At 46.1% G+C, this 20,918-nt stretch overlaps 1 protein-coding gene across 2 annotated transcripts in view; it reads left to right on the plus strand.

Moving 5' to 3' along the window:
- Positions 1-137: 137 nt before the first annotated feature.
- The window catches only part of Nhej1 (non-homologous end joining factor 1), a 97,212-nt gene continuing 76,431 nt past the window's right edge, over positions 138-20,918 (plus strand). Inside the window, exons 1-5 of one of the 2 annotated variants that reach the window (XM_015985646.3) lie at positions 164-401; positions 4,877-5,053; positions 5,711-5,923; positions 17,233-17,371; positions 18,212-18,270. In XM_015985646.3, the coding sequence (XP_015841132.1) occupies positions 4,877-5,053; positions 5,711-5,923; positions 17,233-17,371; positions 18,212-18,270 (588 nt within the window). In that variant the 5' untranslated portion in view covers positions 164-401. Of the gene's footprint in view, positions 402-4,876; positions 5,054-5,710; positions 5,924-17,232; positions 17,372-18,211; positions 18,271-20,918 lie in introns of both variants that reach the window. The other variant, XM_076550036.1, reaches the window with a different exon arrangement.

Genomic DNA, 20,918 nt, shown 5'->3' on the forward strand with positions numbered 1-20,918 from the left:
CGTTCAAATACTTTATCCAGTGCTTCCCACGAGCAAGGTCCTGCATCCACAGATATGAATATGGCAGGGGTCCCTGCCCTCTCCCCGCATTTAAGGTTTAAATTAGTGACTAAAATGCAAAGCAGAAGACAGTTTATAATGCAGACGAAAATAATGATGAGGGGGCAAGGAGGAAGTGGTATTTCGTTTCGACTGGAAAGGAATTAGGAAAGCAGCAGCGTTGCGAATGGTCTTGACGGGTGGGTTTTCGGGTCCCCGCCCACCCAGGTCTTGGCTCCGCCCCCTGTCCCCAAACCCCGCCTTCCCGAGTGGGGGGGGTGGCCTCTACCCTAAGGCCTTTCAGTTTGCGCACGAGGGCAGGCCCGCCGTGAGGAGGGTGGGAGCTCCCGCAGCCGCTGACGGTAGGTAGGCTCGGCTTCAAGTCAGAGCCGCGATCCGGGTCCGGCCGGACGCCGAAAAGCGGAGAGGAACTCTCACGGTGACCCCCGCTACCCCGGGTGCTTTTTCCCAGAAGGGACCGCGCGCAGCCCGGGCTTTGGGGCAGGCCTCCAGGAGTGGGCGGTCCTGCGCGTGCGCAATCCCCCTTCGGCGTCAGTCTTCACGGGTGGCTCCTCATCCTTAGCTGGCTGGCCCTTCGGCCGATTGGGCTGAATTAGCTTTGTTACCCCTTTAGGGTCCTGAGCCATACGTGCATGCTTCCGGTGCTTTAAAAATGAGAGGCGGGCGACCCAGGCCCTGCGGGAGTGGCGGATGGACGCCCTGCGGAGGGCGCTCCCGGGGTGGCCTCTGGCTGCAGGGCCCACTCTGGTGGCACAGGGCGTGGACCCGCCGCACGGTCTGTGGGGCCTCGTTGCCCTCTGCAGGGTGTTGTGGGAACTGTCCTGAGGAGCACCCACGGCCGAGTGACAGAACTCCTTGCAACTTCGCATTCTCACTGTTTAAAAGACGATCACACCGGTGAAATTGGTTAACGTGTTCTTGGAGACCAACTTGGACTGGGGAACGTAAAACCCAGAGGACTTAGATTCCTTCTCCCACCATCCTGGAGGCGATCTCAGGCCCCGATCCATTCTACCAGGGAGTTTTGGGTTGTTTGTTTGTTTTGTTTTGTTTTTTTGAGAGTTTTTGTTTTTGTTTTGTGGGTTTTTGTTTTGTTTTGTTTTGTTTTGGAGAGGCTCTTGGTATGTTGGTCTCCAAATCAAGATTCTTCCTGCCTCAGCTTCCTGTGTGCATGCCTCATCATGCTTGACTCACCGAGTTAAGCTTACCTCAGTCCAGGCTGAGTGGTAGGGAGTAGCCAGCCTGGGTCTGGTGCTGAATGCTTTACACATTTTTTTTATAGGGCAAGCTGTCCCTGGCCACATTAAACAGCTTCCTCCCATTCAGACAAAACATTAACTTGTGGGTTTTGACCTTCGAGACTTAAGGAAGGACCAGTTAGGCCAATAAACTCAATTTTGGTGACTTTTAGAGTGCGTGCCAGGATGTGCCTATAAGGGAAATTAGAGGGTTTGGCAGCTTCGTTTGTATTTCTGAACTTTTCCAATGTAAACTCTTGCCCAGTGAAGACTCTTTAACTATTCCAAGGCCAGCCTTCCCTGTTGGAACAGCACGTGATGGAAATAACCATCTCAACACAGACGGTTCCAAGGCTGCTGCCAATAACCACCATGTATGCAGTTGGGTGTCACTTGAAGTGGACATAACGTTTTTGAGAACTGTGTTGTGAGGCAGTTCCATCACTGTGCAGATATCACACACAGCGCGCATGCTTGGACCAAGATGGCAGTCATGTCACTCGGTTCTACGATCTTAAAGGATCCCTGTCATAAATGCAGCCTTTCTGACTCCATACGTTTATGTTCCACCTGTTAATTACAGTGCAAATTAAGGAGTTCCATGCGACAGTGCTTTGAAAGCTAGGGAGGCTGATGGCTTCGGCTGAGTTGGAAATGACTGTTACATCAGATTTAAACAGGGATTTCATCATTTTCTTTGTAGTCTTAAGTTTTCACCTCCTGGCACTTCACTTTGTATTTATAGATGAAGAAAATGAAGGAAATCATCTGACTTTTTATTCCCACAGGAAAAATAAATTCCGTCAGACAGACTTAGTTACTACCTATTTAACTAGGTTGAGGATACAGCATTTTTTTCAATGATTTTATTTATTTTTATGTGCATTGGCATTTTGTCTGCATGTATGTCTGTGTGAGGGTGTCAGATCACTTGGAGCTGGATTACAGATAGATGTGAGCTGCCACGTGGTTGCTGGGAATTGAACCCGGGACCTCTGGAAGAGCAGCCATTGCTCTCGGCCCCTGGGCCATCCCGCCAGCCTACGGCATTCTTTACTGGGGTAGAAATGTTGGTCTCTGGGAGTTCCAAGCTCAGCAGAAGGCTATGGGCGGTGTGGGCCTTCGTGTGGGGTTGTGCCCAGTTATGTCAGTGGGGTTGTCTTTTTCTCTGCCGTGTGAGATGTGCTGCCTGCTCATTTGCTGAAAGGGACTTGGGACGTTTCTCTCTTGCTCTCATTAACCCTTGTGTGTGTCACTGCTGTGTGTGTCTATCATGTCACTGTATCCCTGTCATCCCATTAGTAATGCCATGATAGTCATGGGCATCTTGACTATCATACTAGCGTGATGCATGTACACGTGACTTTTCCATAATTGTAGAGGACTAACTTGAACAGACTGAGTACGAATTTCTGTTTTAGATAAGGGGGACTATGATCACAGTAGATTATATAGGTATGAAATTGTGAGAGGATAATTAAATTAAAACTTCAAAATGAATCTTTGTTTTAGGATTTTTTTTTTTTTTTTTTTTAAAGACAGGGTTTTATGTAGTCCGGGATGACCTTGCTTGAACTCACTATGTAGGTTGAACTTTTGTTTATTTGGAAATTTCCTTTTTTTTTGTTTTTTGTTTTTTGTTTTTTGTTTTTGAGACAGGGTTTCTCTGTGTAATTTTGGTGCCTATCCTGCATCTCGCTCTGTAGACCAGGCTGGCCTCGAACTCACAGAGATCCACCTGGCTCTGCCTCCCGAGTGCTGAGATTAAAGGCATGCGCCACCACCCAACTTATTTGGAAATTTTTAAAATTTCATTTTTTAAAAATTTTATTTATTCATTTCATATTCTCCTATCTGGGGGGATGTGTGTGTGTGTGTGTGTGTGTGTGTGTGTGTGTGTGTGTGTGTGTGTGTATAAGCACAATGCATGTAGAAGTCAGAGGACCATCTCAGGGGTGGTCCTCAGGCGCCTCCTACTGCTTGTGAGATAGACTCAGCTTAAACTCTGGTAAGTAGGCCTGGGTGTAGCTGCCCGCTTCTTGGTCTTTCTTGGCCTCTCTCTTGTTAGTCCTGGGACTACAGGTACAAACCACCCCATGGGGCTTTTTCTGTAGGTTCTGGGCATCTGGATCTAGGTCCCTGTGAGGCAGGTGTGGTACCATTAGAGCCAGCCTTGGTCTGCCACCTCCTTCCCCCCAGTGTTGGGATTAGGATTTTATTATTTGTTTTCAAACTTTCTTTCTTTTTTATTAAAAAAATTATAGCACAGGCGGTGGTGGCGCACACCTTTAATCCTAGCATTTGGGAGGCAGAGGCAGGCGGATCTCTGAGTTCAAGGCCAGTCTGGTTTACAGAGTTCCAGGACAGCAGGGCTTCATGGAGAACCCCTGTCTTGAGAAACAAAACAAGTATAGCACTTATTGGTGCCTTTGTGGAGGTCAGAGAACAACTTATGGGAGATAATTCTCTCCTCTACCATATGAATCCTAGGGATCCAACTCAAGTCATCAGGCTTGAAACAAATGCCTTTTCCTGCTGAGCCAGCTCACTGACCCTAACTTTGCTTTTAGCAGTCAAATAATTTCAATGTCCAGTCCCTTATATTCAGGACTTAAGTTTTATTTATTTAGTTTTTTGAGACAGGGTTTCTCTGTGTAGCCTTAGCTGTCCTGGAACCCACTCTGTAGACCAGGCTGGCCTCAAACTTGGAGATCCACCTACCTCTGCCTCCCAGGTGCTATAATTAAAGATGTGCACCACCACTGCCCTGGCAAAATTTTTTTTCAAGACAAGAGTCATTCTTTTCCTTCTTAAAGTTCTGGGGAGGATAGCATCACACATGTAGGATCCAAGTAAAGATTCAGCAGGATTGGCTTGGGTTTCCATATTATAGTAAATGCATCAATATGCTGTTTAAACACTATGGAAGAAAGAAATCTTTCTTCCCCTTTCCTCCTTTGTTCCCTCTTTTTCTTCCTCCCTTCCTCCTTTTACACCAAGTTGAGTCTGTCTGGTGTATCCCCAGCTGGCCTGGGAATCCTGAACTCCCTGCCTCCATCTCTCAATGCTGGGATTACAGGCATGCACCACCACACTTGGTAAAGACAGGTTTTCTATTCTTTAGGAACTTATTGTAAGAAATATTCTGATCTTTAAAAAAAGATTTCATTTATTTTTATTTTATGTGTATAAGTATTTGTAGTATCTGGCATGTATGCAGATACTACATGTGCAGTGCTTGAAGAGGCCAGAAGAGGGCATTAGATCCCCTGGAACTGGAGTTAAGGATAGTTGTACGCTGCCATGTGGGTGCTGGGAATTCAATCCTGGAAAAGCAAACAGTGCTCTAACCTCTGTGCCATCTCTCCAGCCCCAGATTCTAAATAAATCTGAGGTCAGTTGTCAAGGGGTAGTTAGACTGATTATGTAGAGGTGGGTGGGGTGCATGTGTATGCTTTCATGCCTCTGTTTTACTGGGGACGATTTTCACACGATTTCAGTTGACATGGGATTGTGAGTGGTCCTCTTGGGGGTTGAATTTCCTGGAGGCACGGTGCTAAATTAGGACTTTCCTGCAGATGGAGGGACTAGAGCAAGGCCTGTTGATGCAGCCGTGGGCGTGGCTACAACTTGCTGAGAACTCACTCTTGGCCAAGGCGTCTATCTCCAAGCAGGGCTATGCCTTGCTGATTTCAGATCTTCAACAGGTGTGGCATGAACAGGCGGATACTTTGGTGGTCAGCCAGCGAGCCAAGGTAAGAATATAAGTGTGAAGAGAGCTATCACTGTGGTGTGGTGTGCTGGCCATAGGACATTAATATCATCAACCTGTCTATCTATACATTGGCAAGAAGGGCTGAACTGGTTTGAAACAATTATTGGCTTAACATCTCTATCCTAAAGATGCCAAATCTGAATTGCTCTAAAATATGAAACTTTTTACATCTTAAATACCCAAGCATTCAAAAAGTTGTAGATTTTAGATCAGTTCAGATTTTGGATTTGGGGGTTAGAGTTATGCAACTGGTGAAAATCTATGCATCCCAGATCCCAAGATTCCAATCTATCTATTCCAAAATCCAAGAAACTTGGAAATCTCAAACATTTCTGGAGAGCAAGAGAGAGAGAGAGAGAGAGAGAGAGAGAGAGAGAGAGAGAGAGAGAGAGAGAGAACAATAATGCACACTGTCATCTCTGTCGTATGATGTATTCAGGCCTCAGTACACTGTTCTTCCCCAGGACAGAGCTGCAGAGCAGGCTAGTCGATCTTCGCAGCTCTTTTTCTTGTCTTCATTTTGCCGCCATGCCTTCCCCTTGCCTTCCCTTCCTCTCCTGCCCGTTGTCTTCATGGGTTCCCCTCTGCTCCTGCCTTTGAGGAGTTGCCTTTTAACGCCCCCACTCTGTCTCTCTAGGAGCTGAACAAGCGCCTAACTGCTCCCCCGTCAGCCTTTCTCCGCCATCTGGAGGAAGTGCTTGTCCCGTTCTTTAAAGATCCTGCTCACCCTAGCCAAGCTACCTTCTCCTGTGATCGGGTAGCAGAGGCACTGATTCTTCGGGTGCGGAGTGAGCTGTCTGGTCTCCCCTTCAACTGGCATTTCCATTGTACTCCAGCTAGTTCTTCACTGGTGAGTGCAATTTAGATGAGGCTGCAGGTGGGGATCCCAGCTGCTTCAGGTAAAGATCGGGGTGCCCTTATATTTCCTGAAATTCTTTTTTTTTTCTTTTCAAGACAGGGTTTCTCTATGTACACTGGCTGTCCTGAAACTCACTCTGTGGACCAGGCTGGCCTTGAAATCGCAGAGATCACACCTGCCTCTGCCTTTTAGTGCTGGGATTAAAGCGGGATTAAACCGCTGTCTTGCTGAAATTCTTTTCTAATAATAATAATAATAATAATAATAATAAACCCTCCCTGACTAGACCAGAGGCTTTGGGGATTTTTTTTTAACTGATATAGCCTTGCCTTGGAAACAGGGTTTGGATCTTCACATTTTATTTTGTGACTTCATCCAATGTTATTATTTTAATGACAGGATCTCATGTATGCTAGGCTATTCTAGGACTACCTCATTCTTTCACCCGAGTGTTACAGATCCACCACCATGCTCACTTAGGCAGCACTGAGGGGTCGAACCCAGGGATTTGTGCTGGACAAGCACTCTACAGAGTATATCCCTGGGTTTTCTTGATTTTTTTTTTTTTTTTTTTTTTTTTTTTAGTGGCTGGAGAGACAGCCGTGGGTGCTGGGAACCGAACTCTTATATTTTTGGTTGTGAGCCTAGCCTTTAACGGCTGAGCCATCTCTCCAGCCCTTCTTGATGTTTTGAGATAGGGTCTCACTGTAGCCCTGGCTGGAACTCACAGAGATCTGCCCATCTCTGCCTGATACCAGTTCCACTTTTCTTGATTTTTTTTTTCTTGAGAGTCTTATTATGTAGCCTTAGCTGCCCTGAAATCACTGTATAACCCAGGCTTGCCTTGAACTTGAAGCAATCCTTCTGCCTCAGCTCCCAAATGCTGGGATTCACCATACCTGGCTTAAAGCAGAGGCTTTAATAGTTCCAAGTTGTGACTTATCAAGACCACTTTGATAACAGAGTGGAGTGTGATACTTATCTAAGCATTTTCTCCTCTTTTTGTCCTTACGATTTTTCTACAAGATAGATATTATTATTTATATTTTTCAGAACAGGAAATCAAGATTGAAAGTAATTTGCCCAAAGCCATCCAGCTTATTCATGACTAGAATTTGAACTCTGCATTAGTCTAGTGAACTTCAAATTCCTCTTTTACAGACTAGGAGGGTCATGCCTTCTTCTTGCTTGTAGCTTTAATGCCCTAAGAACTTTTATTAATAATTAATAATAAATTTAAGGATAAGTTTTCAGCCGGGTGTAGTGGCACATGCCTTTAATCCCAGCACTTAAGTTTGAGGCCTGCCTGGTCTATGTAGCAAGTTCCAGGACAGCCAGAACTGCATAATAGAGAGATCTTGTCTCAAAAAACAAAACAAAACAAAAAGACACATTTTCAAAGCTGGGCATGATTGTACATGTCTGTAATCATAGCACTAGGGAGAGAGAGGCAGGAGGATTATGAGTTCAAGGCCATCCTCAGCTACATAGTGAGTTTGAGTATAGCATGGGCTACATGATACTCTGTCTCAAAAACCAACCAACTGCTGGGCATGGTAAATGCCTTTATTCCCAGCACTCAGGAGGCAGAGGCAGAGGCAGGTGGGTCTTTGTGAGCTCGAGGCCATCCTGGTAAACAGAGAGTTCTGGGACAGCCAGGACTGTTACATAGAAAACAAAACAAAACAAAACAAAACAAAACAAAACAAAAACAAAAAAGGAAGGAAGAAAGAAACTGACTTTGGATTTAGTATATCTTGTTTGAATCCCATCTTCATCGCTTTGAGGATTTGAGATAGTTTATAAAACTTAAACTAGAAGTCTTGAATTTCTTCCAAATACCCACTGTAGCTGATGGGAATGTACAATGACACAGACAGTGGCTTAGGGTCTCTGTTGCTGTAAAGAGACACCATGACCACAGCAACTCTTAGAAAGGAAAACATTTGATTGGTCTAGCTTACAGTTAGAGGCTAGTCCATTATCATCATGGGGGGACATGGCAGCAGGCAGGCAGACATGGTGCTGGAGAAGGAGCTGAAAATCCTACATCTTGATTTGCAGGCAACAGAAAGTGAACTGAGACACAGGAAGTGGCTTGAGCATAGGAGACCTCAAAGCCCGCCCCCACAGTGACACACTTCCTCCAACAAGGCCATACCTCCTAATAGTGCCACTTCCTATGAGCTTATAGGGCTAGTCACATTGGAACCACTACAGGCAGTTTGGGGAATAATGTGTGTGTATGTGTGCGCAGGTACATGTGCAAGTGGGTTAGAATATGTGTAGAGGCCAAATGTCAAATTTAGGTGTCTCCCACACACTTTTTTTTTTTTTTTTTTTTTCCCAACAGGGTGTTTTAGTGAGGGTTTCTATTGCTGTGAAGAGACACCATGACCATGGTAACTCTTATGAAGGAAAACATTTAATGGGGTGGCTTATATTTTCAGAGGTTCAGTCCACTGTCATCATGATGGGACATGTGGGCAGGCAGGCAGACGTGGTGCTGGCTACATCTTGATCAGAAGGGAACAGGAAGTGGCCTGGGACACTGGGAAGTATCTTGGGCATATATGAAACCTCCAAGTCTGCCTTCACAGTGACACACTTCCTCCAACAAGGCCACACCCACTCCAACGAAGCCACACCCCCTAGCAGTACCAGTCCTTTTGGGGGCCCTTTTCTTTCAAACCACCGCGTATTTTCTCTGTGTGGCGCTGGCTGTCCCGGAGCTCTCTAGTGGACTAGGCTGGGATTAAAGGCATGTGCCACCACTGCCCAGCTTCAGGTGTCTTCTTTAATTACTTCTCTACCTTGTTGTTGGAGACAGAGGCGGCTCTCACTAAACCTGAAGCTTGCTGATTTGGCTAGATTGGATGGCCAGCGATGTCCAGAAACCCTCCTGTCTGCTCCTGTGGTGTAGGATAACAGATGCTTACCGCTTTCTGTTTGTTCGCTTGTTTGGTTTTTGGATCTCACTATGTAGCTCTGGCTGTCCTAGAACTCGCTCTGTAGACCAGGCTGGCCTCGAACAGCTCACTATTTTTTATGTGGGTGCTGGAGCTTCAGACTCTACTGACTGAGCCGTCTCCCCTGGCCCCAACCTTTGTTTTTAAGCTGAGTATACCCTACTTCATCCAGCCATTCGATTCCTGGATATTTGCTTAAGAAGGACGAAAACACGTGTCTAGCTAGGTATAGTGGTACATGCCTTTAATCCCAGTACTCTGGAGGCAGAGGCGAGAAGAGCACCAGGAGTTTGAGGCCTGCTTAGGCTATGTAGTGAGTTCTAGGCTGGCCAGAGCCTCACAGTTTCACAGTATCACCCAGTATCACCAAACAAGAAACAACTCTCTCAGCCTCCCTTCCCCCCATAGAGCCACTCAGATTTCTTCCCATATGTTCACTGTGGCATTTTAAGAACTTTGTTTTGTGTGCACATGTTTAGCCTGCATATCTGTCTCTGTACCGCATGTGTGTCTGATACCTGCAGATGCCAGAAGAGGGTATCAGGACCTCCTGGAAGTTGCAGAGTTGGGAGCTGCCATGTGGATGCTAGGAACTGAACGATCCCAGGTCCTCTGGAAGAGCAGCCAGTGCTCGTAACTGCTGAGCCATCTCTCCAGCCCTGGTGTCTTTGTTTGTTTCCAAGCCAGAAATAACCCGAGGTGAATGGTTAAACCAATTATAGTATATCATATATATATATTTATTATATTTATTGATTCTTAAAACTATATATCAAGTTTCAAGAATCAGTGAATGGTGCTCGCCGTGTTCAGTAGCCCTCAGTGATCAGAGTGTTCTGTGAGAGGTGTAGCTGCAGGTTGTCCAGCAGCGCATCCGCAAAAGCATCATTTTCGAGTTCCCACTTCAAGGTTTTCTACTTGAAGTTTCCTACAGGTGATGTGATAGTTTGGCACCAATAAATGAATGTAGATGGAGCCAAGTGGTGGTGGCGCACGCCTTTAATCCCAGCACTTGGGAGGCAGAGGCAGGTGGATCTCTAGTTCGAGACCAGCCTGGTCTACAGAGTGATTTCCAGGACAGCCAGGGCTACACAGAGAAACCCTGTCTTGAAAAACAAAACAAAACAACAACAATAACAAAAAAAAAAAACCAAAACAAAACAAAAAAAGAGAGGGAGACTGTAGATGGAACAAAGAACTTCTTTATTTTTAAGGATTTAATTTTTAATAATGTGTATTTCTGTGAGTGGGTTTGTGTACTTGAGAGGCCAGAAGATCTCCTGGACCTGGAGTTAGAGCGGTTGCTGGGAACCAAACTGTGTCCTCTGGAAGAGCAGCAAGTGCCCTTAACCTCTGAGCCATCTCTCCAGCTAGCAAAGGACTTCTTGAGAGACTGTTGGCTGCTGTTTATTTTTTTGTCTGGAACTTTGTAAAGTCACACTTGAGTGCTAGAACTGCTCACTCATCACTGGTTGGTTTGTGGTACTGGGGACCAAACCCGGGGCCTCACACTTGTTAGGCATGCACTCTACCACTGAGCTATACCCCAGCTAAGGATGTTCTCTGATGTTGCCAAGGTTGGCCTCTAACTCCTGGGGGCAAGACCACCTCCTCTCTCAAGTAGCGATGGCTACAGGTGTGCCCCACTGTGACTGACTTTAGGAAGAAACTGCTGAGGGCTATCCACGGGTCCTGTCATGTAGTTAACCCTCACCTTTGTGGACTTGAAGTGAATTTCTTGAGAACTCTTCCATCCCACTTTACATACAGAACGCCGTAGTCATTCAAAGCCCCTGGTTTTTTCTAGGTGACAGCAGGGGGCGCTGTCTCCTCAATGATGCTTGTTCTGGCCTCCAGCCATTTGAAACCTTTGAGAATCCCCATCGATAGCTTCGGTCTCTTCGGTATCAGGTATCTTATAGTCCTACGAATTCAGATTAGTGTGAGTCGGGAGGCAGCTTTCCTGGAGGTTCCCTCTAGTAATTTCTTCTTTCAAAAGTGCAGAGCAAGTCAGGGGTGTAGCTAGCTCAGTGTTAGAGCCCTTGTTCAGCATGGGCCAGGAGCTCCAGCCCTGGGGGGAAAAGGCAATAAAGGACACTGGAGTAATGATAAAATGATAGAGGAAAAATGAAAGGCGAAGGTAATTATTTTAGTGTGGTCTTCCAGCCGAGGAGCTGCCATGGGAAAGAAGCTGTGGTGTTTGGAGGAGAATGAGTGTTGGCTGGCCACAGGGAGACACTAATGGCTTAGAGCAGTTGGTTAACAAGCACAGTTGAAGTTCAGGTGAAGTCCTTATCATGAAATGAAGAAGACTGTTCTCCCAGGGAAACCCCTGGGCTGCAGGGAACTTCGCAGGGAGGAAGCTGGAGCTGGTAGACACTATCAGGGATGTCGGCGGCTGCTATTTCAGGCGGGTGTGTGTGTCTGTGAGGTCATGCGGTTGGAAGTTTTGTCTGTTACTCATTCTTGTGATAGTTTTCATTTACTTTTTTTTGAATGGGTAATTCATGCCAAAGACAAACATTTCATGCGGCATTTAAAGTATACAGTCTAAGAAACAAACAAATGGGATCTGTCTGCTCTTATTTTCCTTCTAAAGCAATTACTGATTACTGATTCGGTTGACTCATCCTCCCCCTCCCCCCGCCCCACAGTCTTATGTAGTCCAGGCTATCCTCAAAGTCACAGTGTAGCCAAGGACCCTTAAAGCTCTCTTTTCCTGCCTCCACATCCTCAGCACTGGGATTCAGGTGTGCTGCCTGGGTCTCTGTGGTGTTGGCAACCGACCTCAGCCCAGGGCTCCATGCATTCAAGACAAAGACTGTGAGCTGAGGCACATTCTTGACCATCTTTTCTTTCTCTTTGATGGGATGTTGCCGTGTAGCCCAGCTCGAGTTTAAAATGTTTCTGCCTCTGTTTCCCAGATGCTGAGATTACAGGTGCAAGCCATCACATGTTATTAACTCTAAGGGACGTAATAGTTCTTAAATATCTGTAGTAGTTGTGGAATATGTAAGGCTTTGGGTCTCTGCTTCATGATTCTGCACCTGTCTCTACTCATGGCAAATTTTTCTTTACTCCTCCCTTTTTCCTGTTGTCTGTTCTTTCTAGTATCTAATATAACTATTCCTCATACTTTTTCTGTTTGTTTCAATTTTTATTAGATTTATTTATTTTATGTGTACGAGTATTTTGCCTGCATGTATGTATGTGCATCATGTGCATGTCTGGTGTCCAAAGAGGCCAGAGATGGCATCTGATCTCCTCGAACTGGAGTTACAGAGAGTTGTGAGCCAGTATGTGGGTGCTGGGGACTGAACCCAGGTCCTCTGCAGGAGCAGCAGCCAGTGCTGTTAACCACTGGGCCATCTCTCCAGCCCTGTGTTTGTTTTTTGAGACTGAGTTTCACAGTCTGACTCAGACTGTCCTCAAACTTGTGGTTTTCCTGCTCCAGCCTCCCGTTCCTGAGATTACAGGTGTGCATCTAATATAATCCTTGATATTCTGTGTTGTCACTTTCAGACTTGTCACAGGTTTGGTTTTTTATGATTGTTAGGGTCACACCCCAGAGTTTCTTAGTGGTAGGAAGAACACAAGCTTTAGAACCAGAAGACAAATTCAGTCAATCCTACTACCTTTAGATTACATATATGCTACCTTGGATTAGGACTAGAATTTTTATAACTCAATTTGTCCATCTATCAAATGCTAGTTACAACATTACTATGGGCTTATGATGATTCAAAAAGAGGACACACACAGCATTACTGCAGGATTATAGAGGGCTGTGAGGGAAAGTGTTATAACACTCATTTTTTTCTTGTGAAGGATAAGGACAGTGAAAGCTGTGGTCATATGAGATGCTGGCAGATCCAGGACTAGAATCTGTCTCCTGATCCTCCAGTCTGCTTGGTTTCACTGTACTATCTGATATATCTCATCTGGGGCCATCTCTCTCCTGCCTAGGACTCACAAAAATTCTGTAGGAAATCAGAATTTAGGGGGTGGGATTATTTCCTCTCTGGGGAAGAGTGGTAACGTCTATTGTACCTACCACACTTCCTGGCCCATCATGGGAGCTCTTCAAAGGCAGAGGCCTCAGAGCCTAGTTCCCAGTGGAAATAGGCTGAACTGGCTGGTGAGCACATGTCTTCTTATTTTGCTTTCCATGAATGAAAGGGGGTGTCCCTTTCCTAAAGTACTGCATAGTTTTTCCTTGTTGTGCCTTTGGAAGCACACCGATCTTTCTACATGATTGCATGCCTTTTTGTTTTTGTTCTTTATTTTTATACCAATCTTTTTATGACCATTAATAGATATTTTGGGGACTTCTAACCAGCATTCATATAAGTTTAAAAACAAAGAAACCCTCTCAGGCCCAAGAGAAATCATTTTAATGTTCATCTAACTTTGAAATTAATTATAGCTCAGGAGTTTAGAGTGGTGTGAAATTATTTGGGAAGCTAAAATATTTCCTGATTAAAAAACATTTTTTTTTCTATATAGACGTTGCAGTCCAGTAGATCATTCCAGTTGCTGGAGACCATGCTATCATATTTCTATAGAGATGGCATTGGTTAAAAACTATTCCTTGCCGTGTTTCATGTTGTTATATTTAGTACCTCAAAGGTGGTGCTCCCCAGCCCACCATGGTGAGAAGCTGGTTATTAACATTAGGGTTTCTGTTATTTGAGGGGTGCCACCAAAGGGCCACTGTGGCTGCTTGGTTAGCAATGATGATTATTTTCAGTTCAACCCACCAAACCCCTATTGGCTTTCATATAATTATTTGCCTGTTTTTCTAATCTACCTTGACCAGGACCAAACTTATCAAAATAATTCCTAGGGTATAGAGTTGAGCCTAGACCATCTTATTTTTTTTTTTTAAATCACTGTCTTGAGTTAATTATTATATGTGTTCATGAGTGCTACAATACCCATGTGGAGGCCAGAGGACAGCTTGCAGGGACGAGTTCTCCTTCTCCTATGTGGGTCTGGGGGTTTGAATTCAGGTCATCAAGCTTGGCAGCTTGCTGAACCATCTCACAGGCCCAGGATATGTCTTAAAGCCAGGAGTTCTGAGCAGTACTTCTTGGAGGCCTCAGTCCTTCCTGAGGATCTAGGATGGGGGGCAGTACCAGGCTGGGGTGTGCCAGTGACAAAAAAAGGTAAAAATTATCTACAGCTGGTCTAGACTCTGTCTTATTCCCTGTGCCAGGACACCTCCATTTCTTGGATTCTGATACAAAAAGCTGCTGCCCTTATCTGCCCAGCCATACCTCCACATCCAGTCTTTTTTCTCTGCTGACCAATCTTTAGAGAAACATAGACAAGTCTCTGCCTTATAACCTGAGCTGCAGCACAAGCTGCGCCTTTGGTTTCCTCTAGAGACTCGATGGGCAGCAAAACCAGGCGTCTGGGGCATCATTGCTTGGGGTCCTGACCCAGGTGAGTCTGCCCAGTGCCTCTGATGGGATCCTGTGTACCTTCTCCTTATTTCAAGCCCAGGTTGGGGGATCTTGTCTAAAATGCCCCCTCTTTAGATCTAGCTGGGGATGAGCATCCGATGGCCAGCAGGCCAAATGTGGCCCGCTGCCTGCTTCTGTAGAGTTATACTGGAGCCCAGCCACCTCGTTTGTTTACATATTGTCTGTGGCTGCTTTCGCGTGCCGCAACAGCAAAGCTGAGTAGTTGCGGCAGAGACTCTGTGGGCCACAGAGCTGAAAATATTGACTATCTGGCTCTTCCCGGAAAAGCTTCCTGACCCCTCATCTAGGGCATCCCTTTCACTTACTGTCTCCTGTAGTTCACGTCCTTGGTGGAAGCAAAAGGTTGATGACTTCCCCCAGCCACAGGCTAATGGCCACCTGGCATCGGTGACTCCTGTGACTCTGTGTGACTGTGCTCAGTGTAGGGTGCTCATTGTAGGAGTGCTCATTGTAGGAGTGCTCAGTGTAGGGTGCTCAGTGTAGGAGTGCTCAGTGTAGGAGTGCTCAGTGTAGGGTGCTCAGTGTAGGAGTGCTCAGTGTAAGGTGCTCAGTGTAGAGTGCTCAGTGTAAGGTGCTCAGTGTAGGAGTGCTCAGTGTAGAGTGCTCAGTGTAGGAGTGCTCAGTGTAAGGTGCTCAGTGTAGGAGTGCTCAGTGTAGAGTGCTCAGTGTAGGAGTGCTCAGTGTAAGGTGCTCAGTGTAGGAGTGCTCAGTGTAGGGTGCTCAGTGTAGGAGTCCTCAGTGTAGGAGTGCTCAGTGTAGGAGTGCTCAGTGTAGGGTGCTCAGTGTAGGAGAGCTCAGTGTAGGGTGCTCAGTGTAAGGTGCTCAGTGTAAGGTGCTCAGTGTAGGAGTGCTCAGTGTAGGGTGCTCAGTGTAGGAGTGCTCAGTGTAGGAGAGCTCAGTGTAGGGTGCTCAGTGTAGGAGTGCTCAGTGTAAGGTGCTCAGTGTAAGGTGCTCAGTGTAGGAGTGCTCAGTGTAGGAGTGCTCAGTGTAGGAAAGCTCAGTGTAGGGTGCTCAGTGTAGAAGTGCTCAGTGTAGGGTGCTCAGTGTAGGAGTGCTCAGTGTAAGGTGCTCAGTGTAGGAGTGCTCAGTGTAAGGTGCTCAGTGTAAGGTGCTCAGTGTAAGGTGCTCAGTGTAAGGTGCTCAGTGTAAGGTGCTCAGTGTAGGAGTGCTCAGTGTAGGAGTGCTCAGTGTAGGAGTGCTCAGTGTAGGAGTGCTCAGTGTAGGAGTGCTCAGTGTAAGGTGCTCAGTGTAGGAGTGCTCAGTGTAAGGTGCTCAGTGTAAGGTGCTCAGTGTAGGGTGCTCAGTGTAGGAGTGGTCAGTGTAGGAGTGGTCAGTGTAGGAGTGCTCAGTGTAAGGTGCTCAGTGTAAGGTGCTCAGTGTAGGGTGCTCAGTGTAGGAGTGCTCAGTGTAGGAGTCCTCAGTGTAGGGTGCTCAGTGTAGGAGAGCTCAGTGTAGGGTGCTCAGTGTAGGAGTGCTCAGTGTAGGAGTCCTCAGTGTAGGGTGCTCAGTGTAGGAGTCCTCAGTGTAGGGTGCTCAGTGTAGGAGTGCTCAGTGTAGGGTGCTCAGTGTAAGGTGCTCAGTGTAAGGTGCTCAGTGTAGGGTGCTCAGTGTAGGAGTGCTCAGTGTAGGAGTGCTCAGTGTAGAGTGCTCAGTGTAGGAGTGCTCAGTGTAGGGTGCTCAGTGTAGGAGTGCTCAGTGTAGAGTGCTCAGTGTAGGAGTGCTCAGTGTAGGGTGCTCAGTGTAGGAGTGCTCAGTGTAGGAGTCCTCAGTGTAGGAGTCCTCAGTGTAGAGTGCTCAGTGTAGGAGTGCTCAGTGTAGGGTGCTCAGTGTAGGAGTGCTCAGTGTAGGAGTCCTCAGTGTAGGGTGCTCAGTGTAAGGTGCTCAGTATAGAAGTGCTCAGTGTAAGGTGCTCAGTGTAAGGTGCTCAGTGTAGGAGTGCTCAGTGTAGGAGTGCTCAGTGTAGAGTGCTCAGTGTAGGAGTGCTCAGTGTAGGGTGCTCAGTGTAGGAGTGCTCAGTGTAGGAGTCCTCAGTGTAGGGTGCTCAGTGTAAGGTGCTCAGTGTAGCCGCACTGTGAAGTGGGCTGGTTTGTGTCTTCCCACTCTAGTCTCTAGGTAACTGGCTTTAAATTCTGCTGTATTTGTGGGACTAGCTTCAAACTCTGACCTTTTATCAGCCCTGAAATGGCTCTGAATACAAATCTAGATGAAGTTTCTGTTTTGTTTTTTTCTCCCATTGGTGTGCTGTTTCAGCCACACCCCTTTCTGGAGGATTCCTTGAATCTTCTGCTCTTGTCTGCTGTTGAGAGTTGAGTCAGCACTGCCCCCTTCTCAACTACATCACCCTTTTCTTTTTATCGACTTATTTTTAAGATTTTTCCTCCTGCATGTGTGTCTGTGCACCGTGTGCCTGCAGGGCCTGCAGAAGCCAGTAGACAGCACATGATCCCTGATCTGGAGTTACAGACAGTTGTGAGCTGCCATGTGGGTGCCAGGAATAGAACCCATGCCTTCTGGAAGAGCAGCCAGTGTTCTTAACCACTGATCCATCTCTCCAGCTCATATATTTCTTTCTTTAAGTCAGAACTGCAGATTTTCTGTCCATCCCTCTTCTTGTTTTATTTTTCCCACTCCATATCTGGGCCACAAAGAAAATCCCTGAGTCTCTTTAATACGTAAATTTAACTGTTGTATTTGTATGTATGCTCATATAAATAAATCTATGAAATTGTAAGTTCTTGTGAAAATGTTTATTCCTGAGTATTTTTCTTGTAGTAGCTAGTGCAGCATTTGAGAGTACTTTTGCAAGTACCTGTTGGCTAACTGATACTTCTTCTTCATCAAGGTCTCTCAGCATTTGATCCGTCCTCTGATGGGTATGAGCCTGGCACTGCAGTGTCATGGGAAGGAGCTAGCAACATTGCTTCGGAAGAAGGACCTAGAGATCCAGGCCTACCAGGAGAGTGGGGCTGTGCTGAGCCGAAGTAAGAGGGCATTCTTGGAGGGATGGGTGGGGAGTAGTGGTCTTAGCAGGTAGTCTAAGGGTCTTAGAAAAAGGCGAGTATAATTTGCATTAAAAATACTTCTTGAGCTAGAGTTGTGGATCAGTTGGGTGGGTGGGTGCTTAGCATACACCAACTCCTGGGTTTGATCCTTAGAACTGCATAAATGGGAGTATTGATATACACATATGATCCCAGCACTCAAGACTTAGGGGCAGGAAGTTATCCTTGGCTACACAGTAAGCTCAAAGCTAGCCTGGGGTACATTAGACCTTGTCTCAAAACAAAACAAAAAGCCCCAAACAACAGACAAAATTTTCTCTCCAAGGATAGGTGCTAGGAACTTTAGCAGCTGAGGACTCAATACTGGATATCCCTTCTGTCTGCCTCAGGTACCTGGCTGGGGCCCATGTGGCCAGCAGAAGCCAAAACCAAGTCCAGACGTGTCCTAGACAATGGGGGGGAAAGACTTTGGAAGGGGGTCAACAGCTCTCCAAAACTGTATTAGCAGGATGTGGGCTCCAGTGCTGAGGTCCCTCTATAGTTCTAGTTTCAGAATAAAAGTTCTGTACCTCCTGTGTCACTATGGCAGGAGAATCTTCTAGAGCGAATGCCACTGCTGACCCACTGCTGCTAATTGCCCCGATTTCCCCGTTTGTGTTCCTACCCTCAACCCTTCTTCTCTCTCCAGCCTAGGGTCCTATGGTGTCAGGTCTCTGACTTCTTTTCCTAGAAGTCCTGGGCTCTCTTCCCTGTCATCTGATAGGTATGAAGCTCATCCTTAGGTTTATGTTTCCTTTCTCTATCTCCTCTTAATTACAGGTCGATTGAAGACAGAGCCATTTGAAGAAAATTCTTTCTTGGAACAGTTTATGGTAGAGGTAGGGTGTTTGTTATTTCCCTTCTCCTTTCACAAATTTGGGCAGAGTGCCTGGGTGGCAACCTGCATTTGGGGCGTTAGGTGGCTTGTGTGGTTGGAAAGCCCTTTGCCTGAAAAAGTTGCCGGTGGAAAGTTTGATGAAGCTTGCGATGTGTGTAGAGGAGGTGGGGGGAAGAGTGAGGAGGCACAAGTGGGCTTTTCCCACCCACCACTCTGTTGAGGTGGCACGCGGGGTGTCATTTAGCATTCTTTAACGCTGGGAAGGTTGGTTGGTCTGTTGGTTGAGACCCGGGTTGTGTAGTAGAAGGGTGGCTGTTCGTTCATCCATTGTCTGGTCCCGTTAGCATCCAGCAGTAGAGGAAGGGGTAAGAAGCTCAGGGCTACCATCTGGGGACTGTCTTGTGGGCACAGCAGGCTGTGGAAAATCACAGTGTTTATCCAAGGGGCTGGCACAGGAATGAATGGGGAGTAGATAATTGTGGCCTGTCAGAAGCTTCTGCCGAGGTTCCCTTCTAAGGATTGAGCTTGGCCAAAAGAAATAGCCACTGAATGCCAAACAGTGGGAGTATTAATAGTGACCTTTGATAATACCAGTCAATATTGGTCTTTCCCTTCTCGACTCTTCTGGAACTCGTTGGTCATGTGGGTAGTACCTTAGTATTGTTGCTCCATTTTAAATTCATACATGTTAGCTACCCACATTGCTGCTTTATGATGAAAGTCGACAGTGCTTTTATAGTATTGAAATGGACGGTTCATGTTTCTGTTTTGCCAGCTAGACTAATTGTAAGCTTTCCATGGACAAAGTCTGTGTGTCATACCTTTTCTGAATGGGGAAGTTAGCATTCTTTTCCCCACCGGGAGAGGCATAGAGCGAATGTTCTTGACTGAGAACCTTCCATTCTTCCTCTGAACCTTGGCTGAGCTTTCATACCCAGAGTCTTAACATCAAGAGAAAAAAGTGTGTGGTGCGTGCTCCACCCTTGGACTGGAGCACTCACACTCCGCAGGAGGAAGAGTCACTCATGTTGAAGTCTTAGGCTTAACAGGTGTCAAAATGTTTTATTTATTATTATTATTATTTATTATTATTATTATTATTATTATTATTATTATTATTAGTGTGTGTGTGTGTGTGTGTGTGTGTGTGTGTGTGAATGGTGTGCATGAGGTGGGGACACACACGCCACAGCTTTCAGAAGTCGCTTCTCTCCTTACAGTGTGGTTTCCTGGGATTGTGTGGCAAGTGCTTTTACCTAGTGAACCATTTTGCTGGCCCCAGGTGTTAATTTTTGTGGGGGAAAAAGAGATTATTAAACTAGAACTTGTAAGAGATTCTCTAGGCCACTTTTCTCTCAGTGACTTCTTCGCTCTGTTAATCTGAACATGAGAGGAGGTTAATGTAGTCCAGGGATGACATGCTAGCTCCGTCCCTCAGCTACTTAGTGAAGCCGTGCAAGGCTAATTCTCCTGCCTCATCCCTCTCCAGCTTGACTTCTACACACTTACTCCATGTGCGTCTGTACCAGCTGGATGGGATGACTTTAATTTTCCCAAGTGCTGTCTTCGCTTGCCTGTGTCTGTGTGTATGTTCTTCCCTTTCTCAGGAATGCCCATGCCTTCTCCTTATCTATCTGTAAATGACTACCCATTTTTCCTTTCCTTTGGTTATTTGAGACAGGGTTTCTCTGTGTAGCCATGGCTGTCCTGGAACTCACTCTGTAGACCAGGATGGCCTTGAACTCACAGAGATCCGCCTGCCTCTGCCTCCCCTGTGCTGGGGTTAAAGGTGTGCATCTCCACTGCCTGGCTCTATTCATCTTTTCAAGCATTAGCTTCGGCTTCTTGGGAAGCCTTTCTAGACCTTCCTTGGAAGAGTAATCCTTCCCCGCTATTAGAGTGCTATGGCCTACATCTCTACCACTCACTGTTTATATGTGGTCTGAAGACTACAGCGCTCTTTTGCACTGACCTGTAAACAGTTCTGAGACCAAGGACTGGATGACAGCATTTCTATATCCTTCACATGGATGGTAGTGGCTAGAAGTAGGAGGACCTTGATAAGTTTTCTGAATAAATATTTTAAGACATTTGTGCCAAGGATCTTGTGAAAATTGTGGCAATGTGTCCCATGGATACAGTGTTGCTTATTAGAGTTGTATTGGAGGAAGTCTGTTATTCTCAAGGTTTATTTTTATAGCCTGGAACAAATCACTTCCCTCAGAACCACTATTATCTCATTTGTAAAATTGAAGGCTCCTCTTTTTCATGCTGTCATGGAAGAGAGAGCCCTGTAGAATGGTATGAGAAAGCATGTAGAATCAGGTGCCATCCCAAGAGGGTGTGTGTGTATGTGTGTGTGTGTGTGTGTGTGTGTGTGTGTGTGTTTGTGTGTGTGTATGTGTATGTGTGTGTGTGTATGTGTGTATGTGTGTGTGTGTATGTGTGTGATGTGTGTGTGTAATAAAAGTTGCTCTGGTGAGGTACCACAAGCCTGCAGTTCCAGTTCTTAGGAAGCTAAGGTAGGGCCATGAGTTAGAGGCAAGCCTGGGCAACATGGTGGGTTTAAGGCCAGTCCTGGCTACATGGAACCAACCTATGCTTAAAAAATAATAATAAAGAAGGGCCAGAGGGATAGCTCAGTGGGCA

The sequence above is a fragment of the Peromyscus maniculatus genome, chromosome 13, assembly GCF_049852395.1.
Source record: "Peromyscus maniculatus bairdii isolate BWxNUB_F1_BW_parent chromosome 13, HU_Pman_BW_mat_3.1, whole genome shotgun sequence".
NCBI lineage: Eukaryota > Metazoa > Chordata > Mammalia > Rodentia > Cricetidae > Peromyscus > Peromyscus maniculatus.